General features: G+C 41.2%; 1 protein-coding gene across 1 annotated transcript in view; it reads right to left on the reverse strand.

The window, feature by feature from the left end:
- Positions 1-23,952, reverse strand: part of LOC115591202 (cAMP-specific 3',5'-cyclic phosphodiesterase 4B-like) — a 182,880-nt gene that overhangs the window by 141,758 nt on the left and 17,170 nt on the right. The window contains exons 2-3 of the mRNA XM_030432959.1: positions 22,772-22,867; positions 6,041-6,279 (exon numbers count right to left, since the gene is read on the reverse strand). Coding sequence (XP_030288819.1) covers positions 6,041-6,279; positions 22,772-22,813 — 281 coding nt within the window. The 5' untranslated portion in view covers positions 22,814-22,867. The remainder of the gene's footprint in view (positions 1-6,040; positions 6,280-22,771; positions 22,868-23,952) is intronic.

Consider the following 23,952-nt stretch of genomic DNA (forward strand, 5'->3'; position numbering starts at 1 on the left):
CAATGCTTCCAAAGAAAAGCATTTGCTACGCTGTATACCTTTCCTTGTCTTGCAATATTTTCTATATTTTTACTGATAATGACAAGGTCATATCACAAAATGCCAGAACTCTATATTGGGGGGTGCTGAGTACAGGGAAAAATATGGATGTTACCCTTTTTTCTTGTGTAAACATAGCCACAGGCTCATCAGTCATCTTCTGCTATGTTTTCTGGGGGTATTTGAGAACACCAGAATACAAAAAAACAAAACAAAAACTAATTGCAAGTGTGAGGCAAAAGACGTACGCAGACCAAAATGCACTTGGCAACATTTACTCATGTACTGTACAGTGGCCAAAAGCAGTGTGGACAGGAAATAGCATGGGCAGAGTTATAAACGTAAACCACGGGAGCTCGCATGGCCCGCAGACTAACAACAGCAGCCAATAAACGTGTTAATTATACTGTTGAAGTTCAAAGTCAAAGTCAAACTTCATGCTAAGCATAAGAGTCGGGTCAGTTTGCATCTAGAGGCAAAGATGCCCCGGCCTGTTCCATACAGAAATGAACAGGATGAGAATTTCATGTGCCATAAAGGTTACTTCTTCCCTGACATCATCACTTGAGGTTTTGCAGTAGATCACTGGGAACGTTTTTGGAGAGATTCACAATGACATGGACTTTTCATTTCTTTTATTTGTCATATGTAATAAAATACACTGAATAAAACAGTCTCTTTGTGCTGGGAGCTAACATTCAATGCAAGTTTGCCATCAGCTGGCTGTTGACCAGTTTTTGGTGGTGTTACTTTTGAGAATATCTGAGCTGGTTAGAGTACTTTTGTGATACCTACAGTAAAATGAAAAGCCCTCTGCGATTTTGCTACTTATGTTAGCCGGAGGATGCATGTCTTGTATTAAATTGACTCTTGTATTGACTCTTCTGACATTGGATGGCGTGTTCTACAACCCATAATCTGCAACTCTGCAGGTTAGTAATAGGAAAAAGAGGCAACCAAATCCTGCTACACAGGTCTTGATGGACTAAAAGTGGAGTCTATACAGAGGTGGATACAGCCAAACAAGTACACAAAGGTAAACAGAACCTGAAGGGTACGTGACAGGTAACAGTAGTGCAGATTATTGGCTACTGCCAATCAGATAGCCCCCCATCCTGCTAGCCGAGTTTACACCCGCACACTGATAAAATACGGCCATAATAACCTGTCTGAAGATGGCTGTGTGCTGCCTGCCAAGAAGAGAAAACACAAACAGTTGGAATGCATTACAGATGTTCTTTGTTTGTTTTTGTGGTAACGAAAAAGAACGAGGAAATACAGCGATAACAGTATCGAAATATTATTATTATAAATATCAACAAACAATGAATTGAGAAACTGAGGTGTTACGTTAATCATTACAACAAGCAAGTAATCTCTGCAGTATTATCACTCGGCGCTGACTCTCATTAACAGTTTGCGTCTGCACCAGCGCTGGCTTCTCCCAGGCAGCCAGGCACAATTTCAACAATCAATCCGTGAGGCACTCTGAGCCCTGAAACAATTGTGTACATCAGCAGGAAAAAATAATTGAATCCCAAAATAACTTCCTGCCCTCTCCTCGTACACCCACCCATTGGTGAAAGCACTTAAATTAGTACAAGTAGAAAAAGAGGGGACTGAGAGGCGATGAGGGAAGTGCTGATGGCTGGTATTTAAACTGTGTAACAGACAGATAAAGACCCACATATAATACATACACACACGTACACACGTACACACACACACACATCTACCAGCCCTCTAGAAGGCTCTGCTGACCCTGGCGTTTAGCAGCAGTGATGCCTTAAGGAGACAAAGCTCTTTAAAGGAGATGGGGGGGGGGGGGGGGGGGGGGGTGTCATTAGGGAGACCTGTCTGCCTCTCCCACCAGGGTGACTGACGGCTGACACACACCTCACCTGTTAAAAAGTCTGCGGTTGCCTGAGCGGACCGTACAGCCCCATTTAAGCTCGCTGTTCACAGAAAGAAATGCAAAAATTGCCATCAGAAAAATCAGAAACTAAACGTGTTCACATTGGTGATATATAAGTAAAAAAACATCATGAGGTGTCTTACTGAGCCTCAAGAAAGCTTCAGTGCTCAGTTGTGTTTGATTGTGGTGATATAGAGCTCTGTGTGACACATCAGCCCAAGCTCTTTATTTCAATCTGTCACCAGTCTGTGTGTGTGAGTACAAACCTTTGTGTGTGAGCTGCACCACCAAACCATGTTCACACTGCACTCCTCTGGTAGAGACAGAAAGTGCAGCTCTCTTCAAGAACTCAATCATACCACTGCTCAATACGCAGGACTTGATGAGAGTCATATGGATAAATGATAGGAATTATGTATCCATATGACTCTCAGTGCGCCAGCTTCCATGCATTTTATTCATATCCTTATTTATTCATTGACAGGTTTTTGCTTAAAGATGTAACATGTACGTTTATTCTGCGCTACAATGTCTAAATGCGGCTGGATTTTTGTAACATGTTTTTGTTCAATTTCATCTTGCAGATGTTTCCAACTCTGTTCAAACTCAGATAAACCTGCAGTTTCTGTTCAAGGCAGTGGTGCATTTCATTCGGTCACCTGTCTTTGACTCTCACCAGAGAGTCAGTGGGTGAGGAAAGAAGACACAAAAAAGACTGAAGGTAACATGAAACATGACGATGTGTTGTTTTTTGTTTTGATTAAGAGACCTAAAAATGTACATATTGTGTGAATGATGGAGCCCCGGTACAATAACAAGATAAAACTGAGAGGTCACCAGGTAATTACCAAGATCGAAAAGAAGGGTTTTTGTCAAATATTCAATTTTTTTCTTCAAGATTTTTTGTCGTTGAAGGGAGCATCACTCTTTGGTTAATCTATTCTTAGACATGTGCAGTCTCTCACTGCACAACTAGCATTACTTCCCTAAAAAGATTATAACCAATAAGGTTTGGGGACCTGTGACCTAGAGCATATTCAACAGACGTGTCAGTGTGAGTCACTCACTGTATGTTGGCCAATAGCAAAAATACTCATCTAAAAATGTCAACAAGAAAAAGAGAACAGCATATTGTTCCAGCATTACAGTGACCCAAATATCACTGGTAGTTAGATCAGTACACACACACACACACACACACACACACACACACACACACACACCTTTCTCGAGCACAGGGCCTATCAGGGCTGATTAGCTCGTTAAGTAAAAGCATATCTGATTTTGACACAAGTGGACAACTGGCTGCTCGCCAGGAACTGGCCACTTGCTGCTTGTGTTTGTGTATGTGTTATCTGAAACTGCACAGTGTACTTGTTGCTCTGTGTGTGTGTGTGTGTGTGTGTGTGTGTGTGTGTGTGTGTGTGTGTGTGTGTGTGTGTGTGTGTGTGTGTGTGTGTGTGTGTCTGAAGGCACAGTGCATAAATAATTAAATGAGGCAGTGTCATCTTCAACAGGCTCAATGCAACATGACGGGTCGGTCACTGATGCAGAGAGGTATTCTAACAAGACTTCCAGGACCAGGGGAACCTGTGGTTTACTACCATCACTTTGTCTCCAGTGATTAGCTGTAAAAAAAAGTTTGCATTAACTTATAACTATTAACTAATAGTGCCACCCGACTATATTCAAAGGTTCAGATTAACAAAACGGACACATTCTTAACAGGTTGATTAGCATCATAAAGTCGTCACATGACCAGTGTGCACTTAAGGTCACAGTCAAATGAACACATGTTGGCTTGATTACTCTCATATTGCAAATTAAGGCTGTCCACAATCAAAACAGGATCCACATTGAAAACCACCAGGAGCCTTCTTTACAGCACCCTGGGGAGGCCGAGCAGTGATCGGAGAACAGCAGGTACTGTTCTTCAAAAACAGGAACCGCCAGCCATATCGGCAACATGTAAGGCACTGTCTCTCAGCTCCTAAAGAGGTGTGGCAGCAGCACTTTGCATAAATTTGATTGTGAAGCAAAGCTTTATGCTGCTAGCAGACTTTACTATAGTCAGAGTCACTGTTTCGATGACTTACAAGTTGACTTGACAAAAAATACATAATTTAAGACTTAAACATGGAAGTTAAAGACTTGTGACTTGACTTAACTTGGGACATGGCATTGCACTTGATATGATGATTGGCATGATGTCTTTATTGGTTATTATTCCTGCAGTAAGCCATACTGTTATTAAAATATTACGATTTTATTACTGAACAGTTTTGCCAAATTGCTGAATGTATTTCTGCATTATTATCCATTTATTTCTCCTAATTACCCTGTTACAGTCATTTTAGTCTAGTTTTACCCTGACACATCCATTTTTAATACTAAGCAAATAACAAGTTATTATCTTTATCTGCTAACTGTTATTACTGAAATATTATTAGCACTATTACGATGTTCTGTCAAAGCTTTAATCTAAAGTACGGTATGTCAGCAAAGACAGCAACAATAATACTGATGTCTTCAGCACCTCAGGGTGAATCTCATCCATCCCTGATGCTATGCCACTGTGGAGATTTTTGATGCTTTTGGTCTTCAGACAGTACCTTCTCCTCAATGGATGTAAATGAAGAAACTCTTCACCATCCGACTCAATCCCCAGTCAAAGTCTCCACCCCTGCTGAGACCCGCCTGGGGCAAGGCCCTCCCTTGTCTTTCTGAGCTGTCTGACAGTGCCCCAGGTCCTCTTTGAGGTCAACTATGAGTTTTTCCGCCACAGGCTCCCTGAATTCCTGTTACAGCTGAATCTATGCATCCATGACCACAGAGGGTGTACCTGTTATTACCTCCTGACACCCGTCTGCTGATTCAGGAGGAGAACCCAGTCCCTATGCCAGTGTCATGAGCTATGTTTAAAACAACAAACACAGCCCATCCTCTGACCTCATTTCCTCCAAATACCAGGAGGTAAAATTCTGAAGGTTTACCCCAATGAATTGTTTACCTGAGGTAGTAAACCACTTAGATTATGATACATCTCATCTCACAGTTACTTAACTTGTTAGATTATACTGTAGACCTTGTAGTTAGCAGGTTATGTAAAGTGATGAGTTGGTATTAGTCTATGTGTCTGCAAATAACACAATTACAAAGTTTGCCCACCAGGGAGAACTGACGAGTGGGCTGACTGATGTATACTGTTCGATTTTGACAATGACAAATCATACTGAGATAAAAACTAACCTAATTAAGTGTACACAAGAAACACAATATCCACATTAAGCATATCCCTCTCTAGTTACACAGATGTGAGACACATACAGTGGGCAGGTGTGTCTCAATGTTTCGTTTTTCGTTTCGTTTCGTTTTCTTCCGCTTTTGTCTCAATGTTATCATTATTAAAAATACCACATTAAACTTTTAATTGGTTATGAAACTGCCTCAATTAAAGACTGATCCCTCTTGTATGGCATACATAGCACAAATACCACAGTGACAATATTGGCCACTTCTGTATATTTTCTATAGTAACTCTTAATGCCTCACAAGGACCTTCTGACCTTCTGTGTTGAATATGTCATAAATTTAGAACTCCTCTTTGTGGCACAATGCTGAGGATGAATCAAGGAGTGCCACAGACAAAAAATGAAAGTTTCCTTGTAATAGCTTTAACTTAAACTAGTTGTAAAACTAAAACCAGGTTTGAAAAAACATTCTGAACAACTGAAATAAAAACTCAATTTTAGCAAAAAAAAAACAAAAAAAAACGACAAATTAACAAAACAAACCCTGATATGAAAACAAAACTGCACTCAAACAACAGAAACCACTCTGGAAACAAACTGAAACAACTTTGAATTAAAACCAAACTTTTTTAAAAAGTAAAAAATAAGAAAATATGGTACTATGGTAAGTCTGAAGTGTCTGCGTGTACTCTACTGCCCCATCTACTGATGCATCTGTCTATCTAATGTGTCAGCAGTGGGACCGGTGCACTAAATAGCATGTCACTGCTGGATTTGTTCTGCTTCCACTGAAAACATTTGTGTCCGGTTGCCTTCTGTTTTGTAGTCCACTCACCATTCAGGATCAACGGGCGTGATGTCTATCCGGGGAGGGGCTCCGAAGGGCAAGGACGTCGGCCTGGCAATGATTTCATCGTCAGGAGTCCTCGACCTCTCTGCCTGTCGCCATGACAACGGAGGAAGCTGCAGGTTGCCGGAGAAACGTCGTCGTCCACGGCGCAGGTCAACACCCAGTGTGCAGGACGGAGATGTGAAGGACTCACTGAGGCAGCAATCAGGAGGCTCTTTGCTGTCCTGAGAAGAGACAGGAAGGGAGGAGAAGCAGCATTAATTAAAGAACACCGTTCTGATAGATTGATTTAGAGTCACAGAGACAAAGAGAAATGGAAAATGAGAGTACACCACTTTACTCTCACATTTATTCTTACAATGGCTGCCCACTAAGGGGCGCCACAGACTTGTTTCTGCCTACAGATGGAGCAGTAAAGTACCGGTATTTAATCACATTCTCTGGTGATCTTTTACAAAATATGTATCAATAAACCTGACACCACTCCTCGATTTCCGATTCTGTCAAGTGACCTTACGTGGGAGTGTGACTGAAAAGTTCATCACGGTGCAGTCTGACAGCATGAATCCCACACTGATTTCTAGGAATTTATTTTTCTTTCATAATTTCACTCACGCCTCCTTCTGAAGCTGCCACCCTTCGCTTCTGCCTAATTTACTTGCTTAATTTGTCTGTCTGTAGCAGGCTGAGCGCAGGGCATAAATAACCATGTTTATTCCTCAACTGCGCGGCCTAATTTACATATTGGTCTGAAGGGCACGATAAATCCTGACTGTCTCTGTTCACTCATCAGCTGTTTACAGTCCTGGGCTGTATTCATTGAACAGCTCAGAGACACACACTGAGTAATCGTCCTCAGCTTGACAAGGACTTGAATAACAAGACTGTAAACTCTCAACAAGACAAGTTCTCTCCTTAGCATTTGTCGTCAGCCACGCCTTTGAAAAATCACACATTTCACTTTTTTCTTGGTTATTCAGAAAGAATTGAACCAATCTGTTAAATTCCTTCTCTTCAACCTAACCACTCAAACCCATCAAATATAAGGTGGGCTTGTCAGGTTTGATGCAGTTGGACTAAACTGTAGATGCGGCTACAAAGACACCAGACAGCACCTCATCATGTCATCACTTCGTCAATAGAACAGCTGCCTCACGAGCATATGCCTCTGCGCACCAGTCAAGTTGCCGTTCACATGAATATCTTTCCCGACTCATATAATATAGGCTAAGTTGTGAGGACTTGGAGGAAGATTCCAGAAGGTATTGTGTTTTGGGGACAACGGAAGTTATCACTACTCTCTTGACATGTATGGTTAAAGTGAGTTATTTGTAGTGAGAAACACGCCGCCTTCACTTGTAGACTATTTATGTTTACAGAGGACCAACAGAGAGCTTCGTCACGTGATGCAACAGCAATCACACGAAGAGCAATATCAGCAAAACCAATGAGCTTGTTGGGGACTACTGTTGTATGTATATTAGTAACTGAGAGAAAGGGAGATCAGCGGAACAGAAGGTCTATAGCATCCCCACAGCTTCAAGGCTGACACCTAAGATTAGTGACACCAATTCAGTATCTGACCACATGTGAAATACGGTCCCAATCTCTCCTTCTGTTCCTGCGTTGAATGATGGCAAGAAAGGTGTTTTTGCACTGTGAAGCTGACCTTTGACCTTTAGTAAAATGTCTTTATTGCATCATTCTATCCTATCAGACATCAGTGTGAAATTCCATCATATATACTGTATATTAAGGCAATATATTATAGACTTATGGGACAGTAAATGGTATATCTTTGCGTTTGGGAATGTCAGTCGGACATAACATTTAAAGAGGTCCATCTTTAGGCAATTGTGGGAGTCAACTTTAATTGCCATGGGGACAAACAGCTCTTTATGCTCACATTCACAACTACAGTCACTTTAAAGTCACCATTTTTTTTTTGCCTTTGGGAGGAAGAAAGACTCAAGCGTTTGAATCCAGGACTTGCATTCTGTGAGGCAGCAGGGCTAACCAGCACACCAGTCTTTGTTTTATCTGAACCCGTCTCCACCACAACATCTCGGATGACACTCAAAGTGTGGACCGTCTTCCAAGTCCACGGACAGCAGGAAAAAGAGAGGGGGATTCTTTGTTATTCGTCACTGATGCTTGGTGCTCGCATGCAGCCAAAGCTGATGTACAGTGTGTGCCCGATGTTAAACCCTTAATGCACGAAGCTATTATTTCCTTGGTGTATACATGATTATGTTTGTATTTTTATCGTCTAAATAACTGTATGTTCTAGGGTTGTGTGGCATGAAGGAGTTATTAACTTTCATATCGCTATGCAACCCTGAGTTGAAAACTGACAAATAAATCACCTCGAACCTTATTAATACTGTTTAAGCTTCATACAGTAAACAGGTCTGTGTTAGGAGTGTTTTTACTCTGGTAGTGTAAGTCTATTCAGAGGCTGGCAGCAGTGCTGAAAAAAATCAACGACAAAATCATTTGAACCGATTCGTTTTTTAAACTCAATATCTACCAGGTCTCCAGTAGTAAGCCCTCCATCCAGTAAACACAGCCTCCTGCAACAGCTCTCCTTGGCTCTTTGCCCTCTGCCGCCCACTCACAGCCTCTGTGATATACCCAGCTAACTGCACGATGCCAGTAATCGTGAGGGAAGCATTACAAGCTCAATTCATTCTTACTTTATGCAGCCCCGAGTTACAGCTTGCTTTTATTAGCAGGTGGTGACTTACTTTCCACTGCAAGCCTCTCAGAATCCAACAAAATCAAACTGTTCAATCAGCACTACTGGCCAACATGGACTCTGAACATGTTGTTGCTACCAGATACAGCAGATGCATTTGGGAACTTGCTGTTTTGTTGGAAATAATAAATCTGCATACTCAGTGTTTGCCTCCAGCCATTCAGTGCAGATGTATGCTCCAAGAATGTTGATGCAGATGTTTTCCAGTTGTACCAAACTGAACGTGTGTCACAGTGGGACGACTCATCTGTGTTTTTTTTGTCTTTAAGAGTTGTTTCCATTGAATGTCGCTGCTCAGCAATTCAGTCAGGTACCACAAAAAAATGACGCTCTTTGCTCATCTCATCACTTCAGTTTCTTGTATCTTATTCTTGTACTTGTAGACTCGGTACATTAGTGCTGTGTAGTACAGTTCACTGTTTATTGCTGTATTTGTCTTCTTCTCTCTATGTGCTCTGACACTGACAACTGAGTTTCTGCCATGTTTGGACCACGTCTTTGACTGTTTTCATTGTGTGCGTCTAATTTTATACCAACACTGCAAACCAATTTCTCTTCAGATCAAATCAATAAAGGCAGCTTGCAAATACTGTACGTGCAGGGTTTGCCAAGGCAGGTTGTTGTATCTTTGGTGTTAATCAGGTCTTGCATATTGCTTTAAATAAAAAATTAAAAAATAAATAAAATGTACTGTTACGGATTAATATTTGAATTATCCTTAATGCCAGACATCTTCCAATTAACTTAATTTCATAGTAATTAGGTATAATTACAATGTGACATATTTGAAATTCCTTTGATATTACTCTCCAATTATCACAACAATTAACTTGTTTTTTTAATAACCCCAACATGATTTGATAATAATAATTATAATGATAATAATAATAATAATAATAATAATAATAATAATAATAATAATAATAATAATAATCTGCTATTTTCAATAAGTGAATAAATAGCTGATAATTTAATTAATTGATTTCCAGGAAATTTCCAGCTAGTTTCTGCCCAGCTTCTGTAGGTCAGTAAACTTTTGATAAAAGCTTGTTGCAAAACAGCAGGATGTTATTCTTAAATAATATTGGGGAAGTTTTTAATAAATATTATGGTGTTTAGTGTGGTCATGTCAAAGAAATTTCAGATACGTTGCTTTGCAGTTACCAACTACTTACCATGAAATTCCCAGACCTGCAAAAAAAAGTGTTACCCAAATTATCTTTTTTTCTCATTATAGAAAATAGATGTATTATTATTCAGATTTTACCACCTACTGTACAACTACATGTACATATGACAGAAATGAATATTAACCCTCACTTAAAATGCTCTATACTTATTACTACCTATCAGTACGAGTACCTTCACAAGCTATTCGTGTGATCTGCCCTCTAGTGACTTAAACCTGGACCACACTTAATTTCCAAGCCACACTGTTCATACCTTTATATCTTTTTTAGAAGTCAAACTCAACACATTTATATCTTGGAATGATTCTGATATGCTTGATAAATCATCCGTGACATACCATCATTCTTCTGTTGTACGTAAAGGGCCATCTAAATTTCAAAGGAAATATCAAATGTAATATACTTAAATCAAGCCAAGAAATCATTATTTTGACACAGTCCCGAGACAAAACAGCTCGGCAACTGTTGTTAAGTAGGAAAAATATAAATACTTGGCAACCATCAAAAAGCAGAAACATTATGTACTGAAATGAGAGGCAGTGAAAAAGTGATTCATGAAATTAAAATAGGCTCTGCTGCGGTGCCCTCTCGGAGTATATAAAAAGATCAGAAGAAGTAAAGTATTGCTTTCTGATGCTGTTAAAAGATATTTGCTTTGAGGGGAGGGAGGGAAGGAAGGGACAACAATATACTTTTCTCTGACAGCTCAGAGAGAAGATAGTGTTGTGGAAGGGCAAAGACAGAGATGAGAGCGATAAGAACTGCACTGCAGAGCAGAGAGGACAAAGACAGGAAGAAGGAAATACCAGAGACGAGTGAAGGGCACAGAAAAACACTGATGGAGTTCAATACTCATATCTCGGATCAGATAGCAATCATATTTATTGTACACTGAACAGATAAACAGACTGAGAAGTACAACTAGGATGCCTGAGCTATTGTTACATTTAAAAATGCTCTGAGGTGAATACTGATTTCATATGTTCAAGGTCAGTGTTTCCGATTTATGACTTTTTTAAGGTTTTAACCAATCATACTCTTGATTTTTTGTGTAGTGTAGTAAAAGTCACATAAGTGTGAGTTGCTCTGGATGCATGCAGAAACATACAGCAGCTGTAGCTCATTTATTGCTGTTTTAGAAGCCACTCCACTTAGTTCTGTAACAAATGAACATGATCTTTTACAGGGAGAAAAACACCGTGATCACACTAAAGCTGAACAAGTTTTTAAAACAGTGAGTCACTTTAGAGAAACTAATCATCTTTTCTTTTACACGATTGTGAGGTAGCAAAACAATTAGTAACTTGTTTCCACCAACTGAACTGGTCTGACTCATCAGACACAGAGCTGTGACCAGGCTATAATCACTTAATACTTTCAACGGTGAGAAAGGTCCAGAGAGTCGTGGAGTCGTCTGTTTAAAAGGTAACATAATTATGATCTTCACAGAAATATGATGATGTGTATGGTCACATCTTAGGTTAGCAAAGCATCTATGTTAGCAAACTGGCAAGCTGACATTTGATGGTCCGCTAACATTACATCAATAGGAGGTAGCCTAAGTCAGATCATCGAAATCAGCCAGATTTGCTTTGTCCCTCCTTTTGTGGTGACGTTAAAAAGGTTTGGAAAAAGGGCAGGCGGATTTCTGTTGTATTTTTAAGATGACGTGAATTATAGTTACCGTAGCCAGAGAAGTTCAAGACTTTGCTCATTTATGTAGTGACTAGAATGACTTGGGCTAAATTTGCATCGTTTTGTCGTGTTAATAAAAGAACTCCTTCCATCGCACACTGTATATAATAATTTTGTATATTGCCTGCCTCCCAGAAACTACCTATCTGCAACACTCAGCTAAATGGGACCGGCGGCACCGTGTTTCTTAGTGTCAGGCTTGTCCAACCAAGCAACAGTAACTGAGGGGAGACTTTGGATCAGTCAGCTAGTAGAAATTCATGGATTTTAGAGTGAGGGGGAAACCAACCAAAATATATACATATACACAACCAAAATTCAGGATGTTCAAATGTTTTTGTTGTGTCAATGTCCACTTTATAACATATAACAATTGTGGAGGGTTCAGGGAAGAGCAGCTTCTGGCTGAGGGGGAAGGGGACAGGAAGTGGGGTTAATCAAACATGGACATCAGCTGCAGGGGTTGCTTGGGAGACGTCTGTCTGTCACTCCGCCACAAGGACACGTACCAGGGTTAAAGAGGCAGAACACCAGTGAGCGGTGGTCCCCAGCTGGTGACTCTGCAGCTAACCCCATGGTAGTAACACCCACCTGTAGAGCCCAATAAGCACGATTGAACTCACGGTACACCTGATCTGACAAGAGTCAAGTCATTTGGAACCACTGACAAAACAAAAAAACAGATTGCTATTAGTTTATTGGGTACACCTGAGTAATATAATGGAATCCGGTACAAACCACTGGAAAAGTCTTGTTCGTGTTTTGTTGATGCCGTCAGATGGCTGTTGGTTCAAGTCTATGCTTCTTTTTTGAGGTGGTTAACAGCCTATTATTGGAATGTCTTTCCAAAATGTTGTCTGCCAATATTTAATAGTAACCTCTCACTCTTACTTAAATGGCACACAGTAACAGTGAAATCAATCTGCACAGTAAAAACCGAGGAAGGACTGCAGCTCTGCCTTAACTCATTCCTCCCACGTACGCTACATGCTATGCTTAGTTGACCTTCAACTGCTGCGATGTGCGTGTGTGTTTGAGGTGTGTGTATCTGTGTGAGTCTGTGGGGCAGGAGCAGCATGGGTCAGGCGCAAAAGTCCATTAGCCCATTAGCAGCACTCCCCCCATGACCCTGAGTATCACGACTGTGACATACTTATCAGTCTCACACTTATTCACATCATACACAAGAGGACAACGTCTATCCACCTCCCGAGACACTTCACACACACACACCAAAAACACAGAGCAGCCAGGTCACAACGCCACAGCTGCGGGAGGAGATTAATATAGAGACGATAATGTACCTTTGCAGCCTTGTCAATGGTAGATTTATGCCCAGACCTTATTGTACAACACACATCTGTCCAAGCCTTTTCAGACTGCTCTCACTAGGGTAACAACAGCATCGGTCATCTGTTCAAACAGCGACCTGAAGCGACCTTTTGCTATTATTTGGTTTCCGAATGTCCTCTGCAGAGAAACAAACAGCACAAGGTCGCCCCTGTTTATTTGAAGAAATGGAACAGGAAGGAGGGTGATTTCCTTAAAACACAGCAAAACAAGACAAGGGTTTGTGTCCAGTCTCCCGTAAACCGCACTGGTTTCCTTTTAACATCCAAAAGATTTTACTCGAATCAAGTTTCAGACGCATGAACTTGAAAGAAGCACAACAAAAGGAGCACTAAGTAAGCATACTGTATGCTCACATGGGTCTCCTTGGGATGTAAAGACCAAAACCCTCATATTTTTAAAAAAGAAAAAAGGAAGAAAAAGGTGTTCAGCTAAGTTTTACCATGCCTGATGGAGACTTCAATGCAAGTTTAAAAACAGTTCACAAGCTAAACTAATGTTCACCATTGTCTGAACTCACTTGTTGGTAAGTGTAACTAATAACTGCTAGTTGGCACAGACAATATTTGTGCTTCTTCTAAAGGATTAATACAATTGAACATTGATTACACTGGTTTTGTAGGAAAACTGATTAAAAACCAGGTATCAAGAGGGTTGGAACTTAAGTCTATCGAGTCTACTTAATAATTCCTTTGGGAGATTTAGTAGGAGGTATTTTATTGAATATATCCCAACATATTCTGAACATTGCACTGGTGAACATTTAGCACTCAACTCAGAGAAACTTGACTAAATTTCTCACTCTGAGCTGAAATAAACTGTTGTTTTCAAATAACTGCTTTCTTGTTTAACACCTATTTGCATTCATTTTAATTTTTTTTCTCCGTTAGCATAATGGTCATCTCCGGGCATCCTGAGATACATTATTCCCATTTCACACGCCCCCGCCAACACCACTGATTCCCTATGCACCCTCACCATTTCCACACACAAAGGCAGCAAAACAACGGGGAGCAAATGAAGAGATGAGCTGAGAAAACAACACCTGCTTCCCATCATTTATAGAGGGGGAGGCAGAGAGGGTGGGAGGGAGGAAGCAGAGAGGGCTGTTGGTAAGGAACGGGAGGGAAATGGGTCTGATGGAGAGAAAAGTAAGTGAGAGGATAGCGGCAGAGAGGAGAGAACAGCTGGGGCAGGGCGATGAGAGGGAGGACCTGCAGAGAAAGTGAGGGAGGAAAGCTGGAGAGAAGAGGGAGGGAGGGGAGCACTGGGAGAGCTGAAAGAGACTGATTAGTATTGTATGAAATAAGACATTTTCAGGTACGGCTGAGCATGGCCTCCAGCGGTGTGCACATGCGAGTGCGTCACATTCAACACACACTGTGCGTTCAACGAGCACACATCCATATCTAAAAGGTTGTTAGAATAAAACAAACACGGTGGTTGATTTATGTGTATTTGTGCTCTCAGTGTCAGCGCGTTTGTATGCTAATGTGTTTAAGACGGATATGTCGGAGAAAGGCATGTCTACAGGATCAGTGTGTGCATATCAGGCGTTTGAGTGAAATGAATAGTAACAGAGTGTAAAGTTTCCTCAATGACGGCTTAATGAATCTTCCTTCTCCTTCTTCTCCTTCTGTAAATGGGGACAGTCCCCTTTTTGTGAACTTGCCGTCTCATTCAAGCCAATGTTTTTAAAATGAAATTGGCAGATTTTATAGAAAACAAACAGTCTCATAACAATTTGGGAATACTCTTCGCGGTTTACATGCAACACATCAGAGACAGGTTTGTAAATATTGCTTTGAATAAAAAGGCCATTTCAGGACTAACAACACCATTCTGTTCAATTTATAGGCTGCTCAGAGTGATGAAATATTCCCCGGAGGTTGACAGAAGAACGGGATATTAATAAAACTGTTTGGTGAATTATTATCTCTCCCTCCTTTCTTTCATCATCATCTTTTCTTTATCGCTGTGCAATAGCCCGATCCCCGCATCTCAGAGACGAGATGAAATATATATCGCCTACTTTCCCTCTACATAGAAACATGTGACGTGTAATAAATTTAGCTCGTCGGGGGCTCGGGCACAAATACGCATTCAGCGTAATTGGCTAAAGGCTGTTTTCAGCTGAGATTTCAGCTTCATTTATTTAGTTTTATTGGAGAGATAGGAAAGACTCGGAAGGGAGGGGAAGTCACAAAGGATGAGAACCAGATTGAGATCCAGACTGGAAGCAGGCTGTTCCTCTGTTCAAAGAATTAGTCCCGGGGGCCTCCGAGGGACCCCACCAACTGTGGCCTCAGCCCGTCTCTGCCTTTGGTTTTAAGACAAATGAGATGAACTGAGTGTGTGTACGTGCGTTGAAACAAAAATAAATGAATGCAGCTACTTTGTTTGCAAATAAGAAAAAATATTTTGAGCGGTTTGCTGGCTGTGTCCGTATCACGATGAGGATGGTGAGTCAGCTAACCGAGGGAATTGGGTGTAGCAACAAGACTGGCTGTAGACGACATACGGACAACATAACAGAGAGGACACTTTTATTAACTTTTTACTGGAACTTTATAAATGTCAATCTTCTTCTTCTCCTTCTACTATTGGCAGATCGTAAACCAAATGTAAACGTGCATACCGCCACCTGTACTGGAGTGAGTAGATGCTGAATTTGTTAAGTCCATTAAGACTATAATTTCACAGATACCGATACGTAAGATTTCTGATCATTTACGGCCTGATATATATGCAGTGTGCAACCCCAGTTTTCATTTTTAATAAACACAATTTTCAGAAGGAAAAGAATAACACCTATTGCGATACAGGATGCCACAATCTGTGGGTTTTATGAAATAAATATCCTTCGGTGCAGGGAACATAAAGCATGACACAGACAGGAGGAGAGTCAGAGAATGACGAGGCGTGAGCTTAAAACAATGGCAGGCGACAGACTGACAGGCAAAGTGCAAGAGGTCACCGCTCAAATAATCCCAAGACGCGAGAAGAGGAGAGAGGAGTTTTAGTTGCTGTGGCAATCAGCATCACTCCTCCAGGCCAGACACAAAGAGATCCAGAGACCAGAGGAAAACTACAGTGGCTGTTCAAACTGAAATAGAAACGGCGTAGGGAGGTCAGATAGATGCCAGTAAAGAGAGGGAGACAGAGAACAGGAAGAGAGAAAGTACTGAACTGTTGCTTCTGCTGGCCAAGATTCAACCCTCAGCATCCAAGCTCTCTAATTGGAGAATGAACAGCTGTTCAGTTTGACCCATGCTCCCCGTAAATACAAGCTCAACTGCCAGGGGGAGAACGAGCGAGAGAGTGACAGAGAAAAGAAGCGAGAGAGAAACTGACGGGGAGAGGCAGAGAGATTAAGAGTCAGAAGGGAGGAGAGAATAAATCAGAGGAGAAAACAAGACAGACAAAAGCCGAAAAACAAAAATTTTTTGACGGTATTTCTAGATTTACCCATGTGAGCAGAAGGGTGTTTGTTCGTCAGCGTCCTCCAGAACTATTACATATGGTCACGTGAAACATCATTAGCTTTTGTTTTCTCTTGTGTAACTCTGGGGTTAAGATTTGGTTAAGTTCAGGATCGACATTATGCAGACACACTTATTTGCACACCTGTTTTGACCGTCTGTCCCGACCTTCACTACTCCGCCTGTCTTCCTCCTTTTCTGCCGTAATAATTACTAAAGCCACTAGATGTTGACACGGAATCAATAAATAAACAAGAATTGTACACTACAATTGTGTTATTCAAAGTTAGCTCTTTATTATTGGCTATATAAGTTTGTTTTTTGCATATTTCGCTAAATAATTTACAAGATTGTGCTGATAATATTTGTTCTGTTCAATTTAGAAGATGACCTCTAATAACGGTACTATTATAAATGTAATATTTTCATGATTTTCAAGGTCATCATATTCAGATAATATTGGACTTTACACGATATGGACAATGAGGTTAAATTAAAGCTGTGACATCAGATGGATATTTTACTGAATGACTTTTATTACAGCAATGTGTGCACACACACACAAAACAGATTCAAATTGAATAAGTGAAAGGATGGGGCTGTTATTGTGTGTGTGCCTGAGGAGATAAGCACGCAGACACACTCACATAAATATGCAGAGTCACATACCAGTGGTGGCATGCTTTCAAGCACACTCACACGGACGAGCGCCAGAGCTCATCCACACATAAACGGAGAAGGAGAGCGAGAGCAGATCAGATCAGAGCTGTGATCTGCATGGGAATGAGGTCATTAGGTCTGTGGGGCAGAAATACACTAATCTGCCCCAAGCAGTCCAATAACACAAACAAACACCACAAGACAGCCAGGAGACAATCACACTCATGAACGCAGCGAGATCCAATCCCTGTGCATACTGAATCCTGATCACCTGCCCAGCCTCCCTCACCGGACACAAATACCCAACAACACATCAAGCTAATCCAATCCAAACACCAGCTCCATGGTGGGACAAACCATTACGCAAACGCTTCCTGACATACAGTATCTGCACACACTTAAACCACTCCGACCTAATCCCAGCTAAGCATCACCAGCTGAACCAAATCCTTTCTGTTACAGTAGAAATCCATTAACAATGTCCTACCTCAGCACACTTAACCTTAATGATTCAGGATACACTTCACACCTTCACCGAAGCATATACTCCTAAATACATGTACGTCGCTTTATGCACACACACGAGCCCACAGCAGAGAAAGTGAGAATTCTTGGTTTGCTCATCAGAAAAACACGAGCGAGTAAATAACACGCCAACAGTTATTAACAGGATGCTGAAACACCATCAGAGGACTATGACTTTGTATGGTTTGTATATATGTGATCATGTATTCATTTCTTTTACAAATAATGACATTTAAAAGCAAAAGATCGGTAACATTTATTATTCAAAATGAAGAGTTTTATGCTTGATGTTTGGCAATGTGCTTATTCACTTGGTGGTAACACTTACATTGGACCGTCCCTTACAGACAGTTTACAGTATTGATTACATTTCAACAGCTTGTTACTTGAGATTCAACAATTCAACCATTGCACTTTTGGTTGCAACCGTTACAGATGTACACCTATAGATTATGCAAACAAGGGCTTACAATTGTTTCTCATTTGTAAAAGAAATAATGGAGAGATGTGGGGAAACATTCACATCTGCAGACTAAGTGACTAGGGGTGGGAATCGAGAACCGGTTCCGACCCAGAACCGGTTCCGACTGACCAATTCCATCGGAATTGTAGCCTCCGGCGTTATCAATTCTTCTTAACGATTCACTCATTTCCCTGCCTGCACCAGGAAATTTTGCGTCGCGGTACATTTGCATCACACTCCCTGACGACTCAGACCTTAAACCGCGAGGCAGCATCATGGAGAGGAAGAAGCGATCTATTCTGCTGTGTGTAATCAGTGCAATCAACCTGGATGTGAGAGGACGCTACTAAAAAATCGCCGCTTCTCAAATCGTAGCAAAACTACGAATTGAGAAGCGGAACACCACTACCTCGGGGTTATTCACCTGGCTCCTTTTTCACTCTCCTCTGCTGCTGTGCTCCCCCCCGGCAGCTGCGATGTTGGACGGGACCTCCAGACTCAAATCTGTTTATAAGGACGGTGCTATTCCCTCCGTGCGGACTGACAGGCGCTCAATTTGTTCTTTGTTTTGTTTGTTTCACTTTGTTAAGTGTCCCTGGGTACCCTAAAAGGCGCTATATAAATTAAATATATTATTAATAATGCTGTAATATCGTGTTAGGGCGCCTGCGTTGCTGCTGGTCAAACAAGCTCCACTGGGACCTCCATTGACAACGTTGACATTAAATATCCTGCATTAGCGCACTGTGGCCTTGCAACTGCAAGCAGCATGCACAGTTTTTTGTTGTATGTTTGAGTTGAATGAGTTCATGTTCACAGTCTTGTGCAGACATAATTTGGGGAAAAAATAAAATGGTTGTTTTTGGTGCCTTTTTGCAGCTCAATGACCTACTCAGGAATCGATATGAGAATTGATAAGGAATTGAATTGATAGGCAGAATCGACAATGGCATTGATATTGATAAAAACTTATCAATTCCCACCCCTATAAGTGACACAGTTCAGCAGTTGAATCTCCACTGATAGGCTGTTGAAATATACATTTTCTGTAAACCCTCTGTGGGCAGACTATCCAAATTAAGTGTTAAGCACTGTTTCCTTTGTTGAGCTCCGTACTAAATGTATAAACAGTTTTGTTAAGCATGGATCTACAGCTGGGAGTTCAATTACCTTTGTATACCATAAAGACAGGAAGCAGTGTCTGTCCAAAGTCTCTCTAAAAAAAATATATTTCTAAAATTCAGTAATTGAAACTCTGTATCTACCAGGAATCAGGGAAAAAAAGACAAATTGTGGTTTTATACAAATGTTTATCCTTCCACTTTGCACTTCTGTTGGAGTGGTTGCCCGGCAACCGAGCTATGACAACAGCACGGGAATCTTCCTTTTTCTTTTTCTTTGTTTGTTTGTGTTTTTATAAGTCAGCTTTAGAGCTGTTGGCAGGCACTTTGGACAGAGGCTAATGGTTTCCCCTTCGTTTTAACACTGAGCACTGAGCTTGCAAGCGTGAGTCTGAAGGAGAGCTTCATCAAGCCGTCGTTCAATGGATTACTCAATTTAAGATTACTAGTGCAGTGCCCGTAGGAAATATGTATTCCTATATAAAAGTGGGAGGTTAAGTAGCTTTTTCATGGATGGCCAAATGAGGTTGTGTTTGAAGGTGGGACGTCACGGATATTTAGGTTTGTTGTGAAATCCGATATTCCAGGGTATAATTGGCCGTTTTTGACTATTTTTGATTTCGATATTATATTTCACCTTAAAAACTGTTTACTTGGTGCCATTATTTTCAGCACAACCTCACATGTGTGACTGTACAGTTATTTTTTTATTTTGACATACTGTAGTAACACAATGGACCTAAAATCACAAAACAACATAAAATCAGAGTAGAAAAAGTTAGATTTTTTTACTGTGAAAACCACAAATATGTTTAACAAACCATTTTTTATTACTTATAATGCAAATATAAATTGTTGTTTGCTAAATATGTGCATACATTTTAAAATGTGCAAAGTTATATGTAACTATTTACATTTAAATGCAGGCAATGCTCAGGTCTGCCTGAGCTCCTTCCAGCTGAATGAAGAGCTGCTTCACATTTAGCTTCTCCTCATTGTTTTGACTCATTAAACAAAAAAACGACTACACTACACACTAAACACACTACACCAAACACTACATAACACTCTAACTACACACTCCAAACACGCTAAATGTCACAAATCTCTCAACTTTCAATATCACTGTCTATACACCGACCGTTGTTGCCTGTCATTCATCCGCCAAGGTCCCTCCCACAACTTCCTGTTCCTCAACAACCAAACTTGCTGCTTGGACACTTTTGTGACAAAAGCCAGTTTTTACCGTTTCTTCCTGCATCAGACACAAAGCAAAAGTGATGGCAATGTTCGCGAAAAAGCATGGTGGACATTATTTACCCTAAGTCCGGTTTTGGACGTGCCGGTGCGTCCGGTCCGTCGACTCGGGAGGTGGGCCGTGTAGGTGGTCTAGCAGCTAGCTACACACGCACATCCACAGATTCCGATTCCACTTTGTTGTCCGTGCCTCTCCGGATCTCCTCAGACACGAACAGACTCGGTCTGGACTTGTTTAGTCTCATTAATCCACAGCAGTCAGTTTAGATGCACAGAACAGAACAGAACGGGACCGAACCGCCAGCAAAATCGCGGTCAAGAGCTCAAGCCCAGCAGTGATTGGCTCTGGTGCGCACGTGGCTATGGTGTGCAGTGATTGGCTCCGGTGCGCACGTGACTATGATGGCTGTGGTTAGCAATGCTAGCGGAATTCGTAAAGCATTTCTGAAATAATTTATTCACGGTATCATTGTAGTCCAAACAAATCCGACGTTGCACACCCCTGAACCACGCAGCAGCCATGTTGAAAGTCTCAGGTCAGTCTGATCCTGATCCGCTTTGAGCCAAACACACACACACACACACACACACACACACACACACACACACACACACACACACACACACACAGAGATTCCTTGCTTTTATAGAGAGCTTAATTGGCAATCTATGAATTGCTTCTAAAATGTAAGGACATGCTATTAATTGTTATTAATGATAGAAAAAAAAAAGTCCTTGGGTTTTGGACAGTTGTTTGGACAAAAGGAGCAATTTGAAGACATTAATTTGGACGCTGGGAAAGTGTGATGAGGTTTTTTTCTCGCAATTTCTTGACAATATTACAATTTTATAGAATAATAAATAAATATAGACTTGATTAATCGATCAGTCGTGACATGCAAGCAGAGTCATTGAAAATGGCAACAACTGATTATTGCAGCGGAATTACTCATATGCTCCAGTGTCTGTCTGTACCTTAAATGTGTCTCTAAAAGCATGTGCAAATTGATGAAATTTTATAATAATTTTCCACATCCAGCTGGTTCCTGATGCAGAGCTCTCCTTCTCCCCTGCCTCTCTCCACAATAAGGTGTAAGTGCAGCCTGATGAGTGCATCCTTGAGACATTGATGACAAGTACACAATAGCTCAATTGCAGTGCCACTGCTTGTTTTAGAACGTCTCCCTTGACTACAGAGACTCACTATCTGCCATTATAAAAGGTGCATGAACCATCCGTCAGGTAACACTGTACACAGAAGAGCAGACACAGATTCTCTTTCAATTATCATTCTAAATGTATTATCATGATAATCATCGCATACATCTAAACCAATCCCCCCTAATCCCCACACTGTGTTGACTCTCTATATTGGTGAGGTTGCCCGGCTCAGAAACCCAAAGTTGAGGAAGGATGTGTCGATTTGAGGGGGGGAAAAGTCCACCGTGAAGGATCGGGGAGGTGCTCTAGGAAAACTGTCTGGCCTTCATCTTTTGTTCCCAATCCAGTGGCTGAAAAACACACAACTGAACATATTTTCTTTGAAAGCTGCTGAAAGCTAAACAACAGCACGACCTCGAGGAGAGAGCTGAAAGCCAGGGTTAGAGAGTAGAGAGAGTGATAGGAAAGGGTAGAAGACAATGGGATGAGGCTGGGGTGAGGCAATTAAGCTAGAGAAAGAAAAAAAAGGTGCGCAATGTTCAAACTTGCATGAGAGAGAAAGTGAGAGACAGAGAGAGACTGATTAATGCACACCCACACCTTCAGGCCATTTGAGCAACGGTACGAAACACCCACAGTCTCTGTGAAGTGCACCTGCATGCGTCTGTCCATAGTGTGAGCCTGCCATATAACTGTATAGGTGCCCTCACACATCAGCTGTCTCGGCCGTGCCTCTTATTAATGAGTGCTAGTTGGTTCGCAAAAGCATGTAGATGGTGTGTCGATGAGCTCAGGGATGAAGACGGCTGTTTGAAGTGCTCGTCGTCGTGTATTCCTAAGAAGCGGGGATTTAGCGTCTCTATACTTGAACCGAGGGACGCAATTGATTGATGGGTTTGAGAGGATGGCAGCTCTCTGCCCTGAGCACTAACAAGGGGTTCTCTCTTCTTCACAGCAAGGTCAGCATTTTCAAAACCGTACAACCTCCGGAGACGACGCGTGTCAGCGGTACACACAGCCTGTTATGTAACTGGTGAGGGACGTGTTGACTTACATTGTTGGGAGACACCGTGAGAACACTCCTGCTCTTTCTCATGTTTCCTCGAGTAGCTCCCCTCACTGTCCAGCCACGGCAGCTTCACATGCACACCTGGAAACACACAAACAGACAAATCCGTTTCTTGTTACTCTTTAAGATAAAATCACAATGAAAGCCACAGAAAAAAAAGGAAAAATACATCAGTGCTGAATTTATGAAAGTGCCTTTTTCAGTTGTTTTCTTTTGTCTTTCAGAAAGGGAAGAGAAAAGCAAAGCAGTCAGAACAGGACAGCCTTGCCTTCAATACGGCTCCACTGGGGGGCATTTGGTAAGTGATGGATCAACGCGATACCACAGCAGCACAGCCCACTCAAACCCCTGTTATGTGGCAATGTTCAATATGTTCTTACAGGGCCCATAAAAGTTACAGACTGACAGAGAGGCTGGTAGGCTGTCTGTGCGAAACGATCTCACCCTTGTTGAACTCTTTTTTTAATTTCCTTTTCCTGCGAGTCAGCCAATGTCGACAAAAGATGGCACATGTAGAAAAAAAAAAATCAAGACACTTCAGTTATCGAGGTTTGATTGGCGATCCTACATTGGTAATTTGAAGGTAATCTATAAGAAGGAGCTGATATAAAATCTATGACAACAAAAATTAAAATCATTACCAATAAAACGAAGGTTGCAGAGAGCTTATAAACTAGAGAGAGAATGGCCGTTATAGTCACAGTCTTTAGGCTCTGGTGTGAAATGAAAATACAAGACTTCTTTTATCATTCATTTTTAAGGGTTTTTAAATGTTTTTTTTTTGTTTGTTTTTTTATTGACCTATTAATGCAGCCCTATTCAAATATCTGGACATCATAGGATCAAAAACAACATCTTCATTTCATCGTCATTTTACACTGTTAAAAAAACAGGAGTTGCTGGTATGGTTGAACCTTAATCAGTTAGTTTGTTTGAGTTATAAAGTGAATGAGTTCAGATGAGACCTAATTCTATAAAACACCAAAGTCACACAACAGCAGAAACTAACTAACTCATCAAGGCAGTGGTTGAGCAGCAACTCCCGTGTTCGGCACAGTTAAATTACTGGTTGTGACAGTGAAGTCTGGTGGCTCTGAAGAGAGTGAGCTGTTTCTGGCTCAACAAAAGGGATACTCTTTAACAAAAAGGTGGGTTAAGTAGTTAAA

Source organism: Sparus aurata, chromosome 11 (assembly GCF_900880675.1).
Source record: "Sparus aurata chromosome 11, fSpaAur1.1, whole genome shotgun sequence".
NCBI classification, from domain to species: Eukaryota; Metazoa; Chordata; class Actinopteri; order Spariformes; family Sparidae; genus Sparus; species Sparus aurata.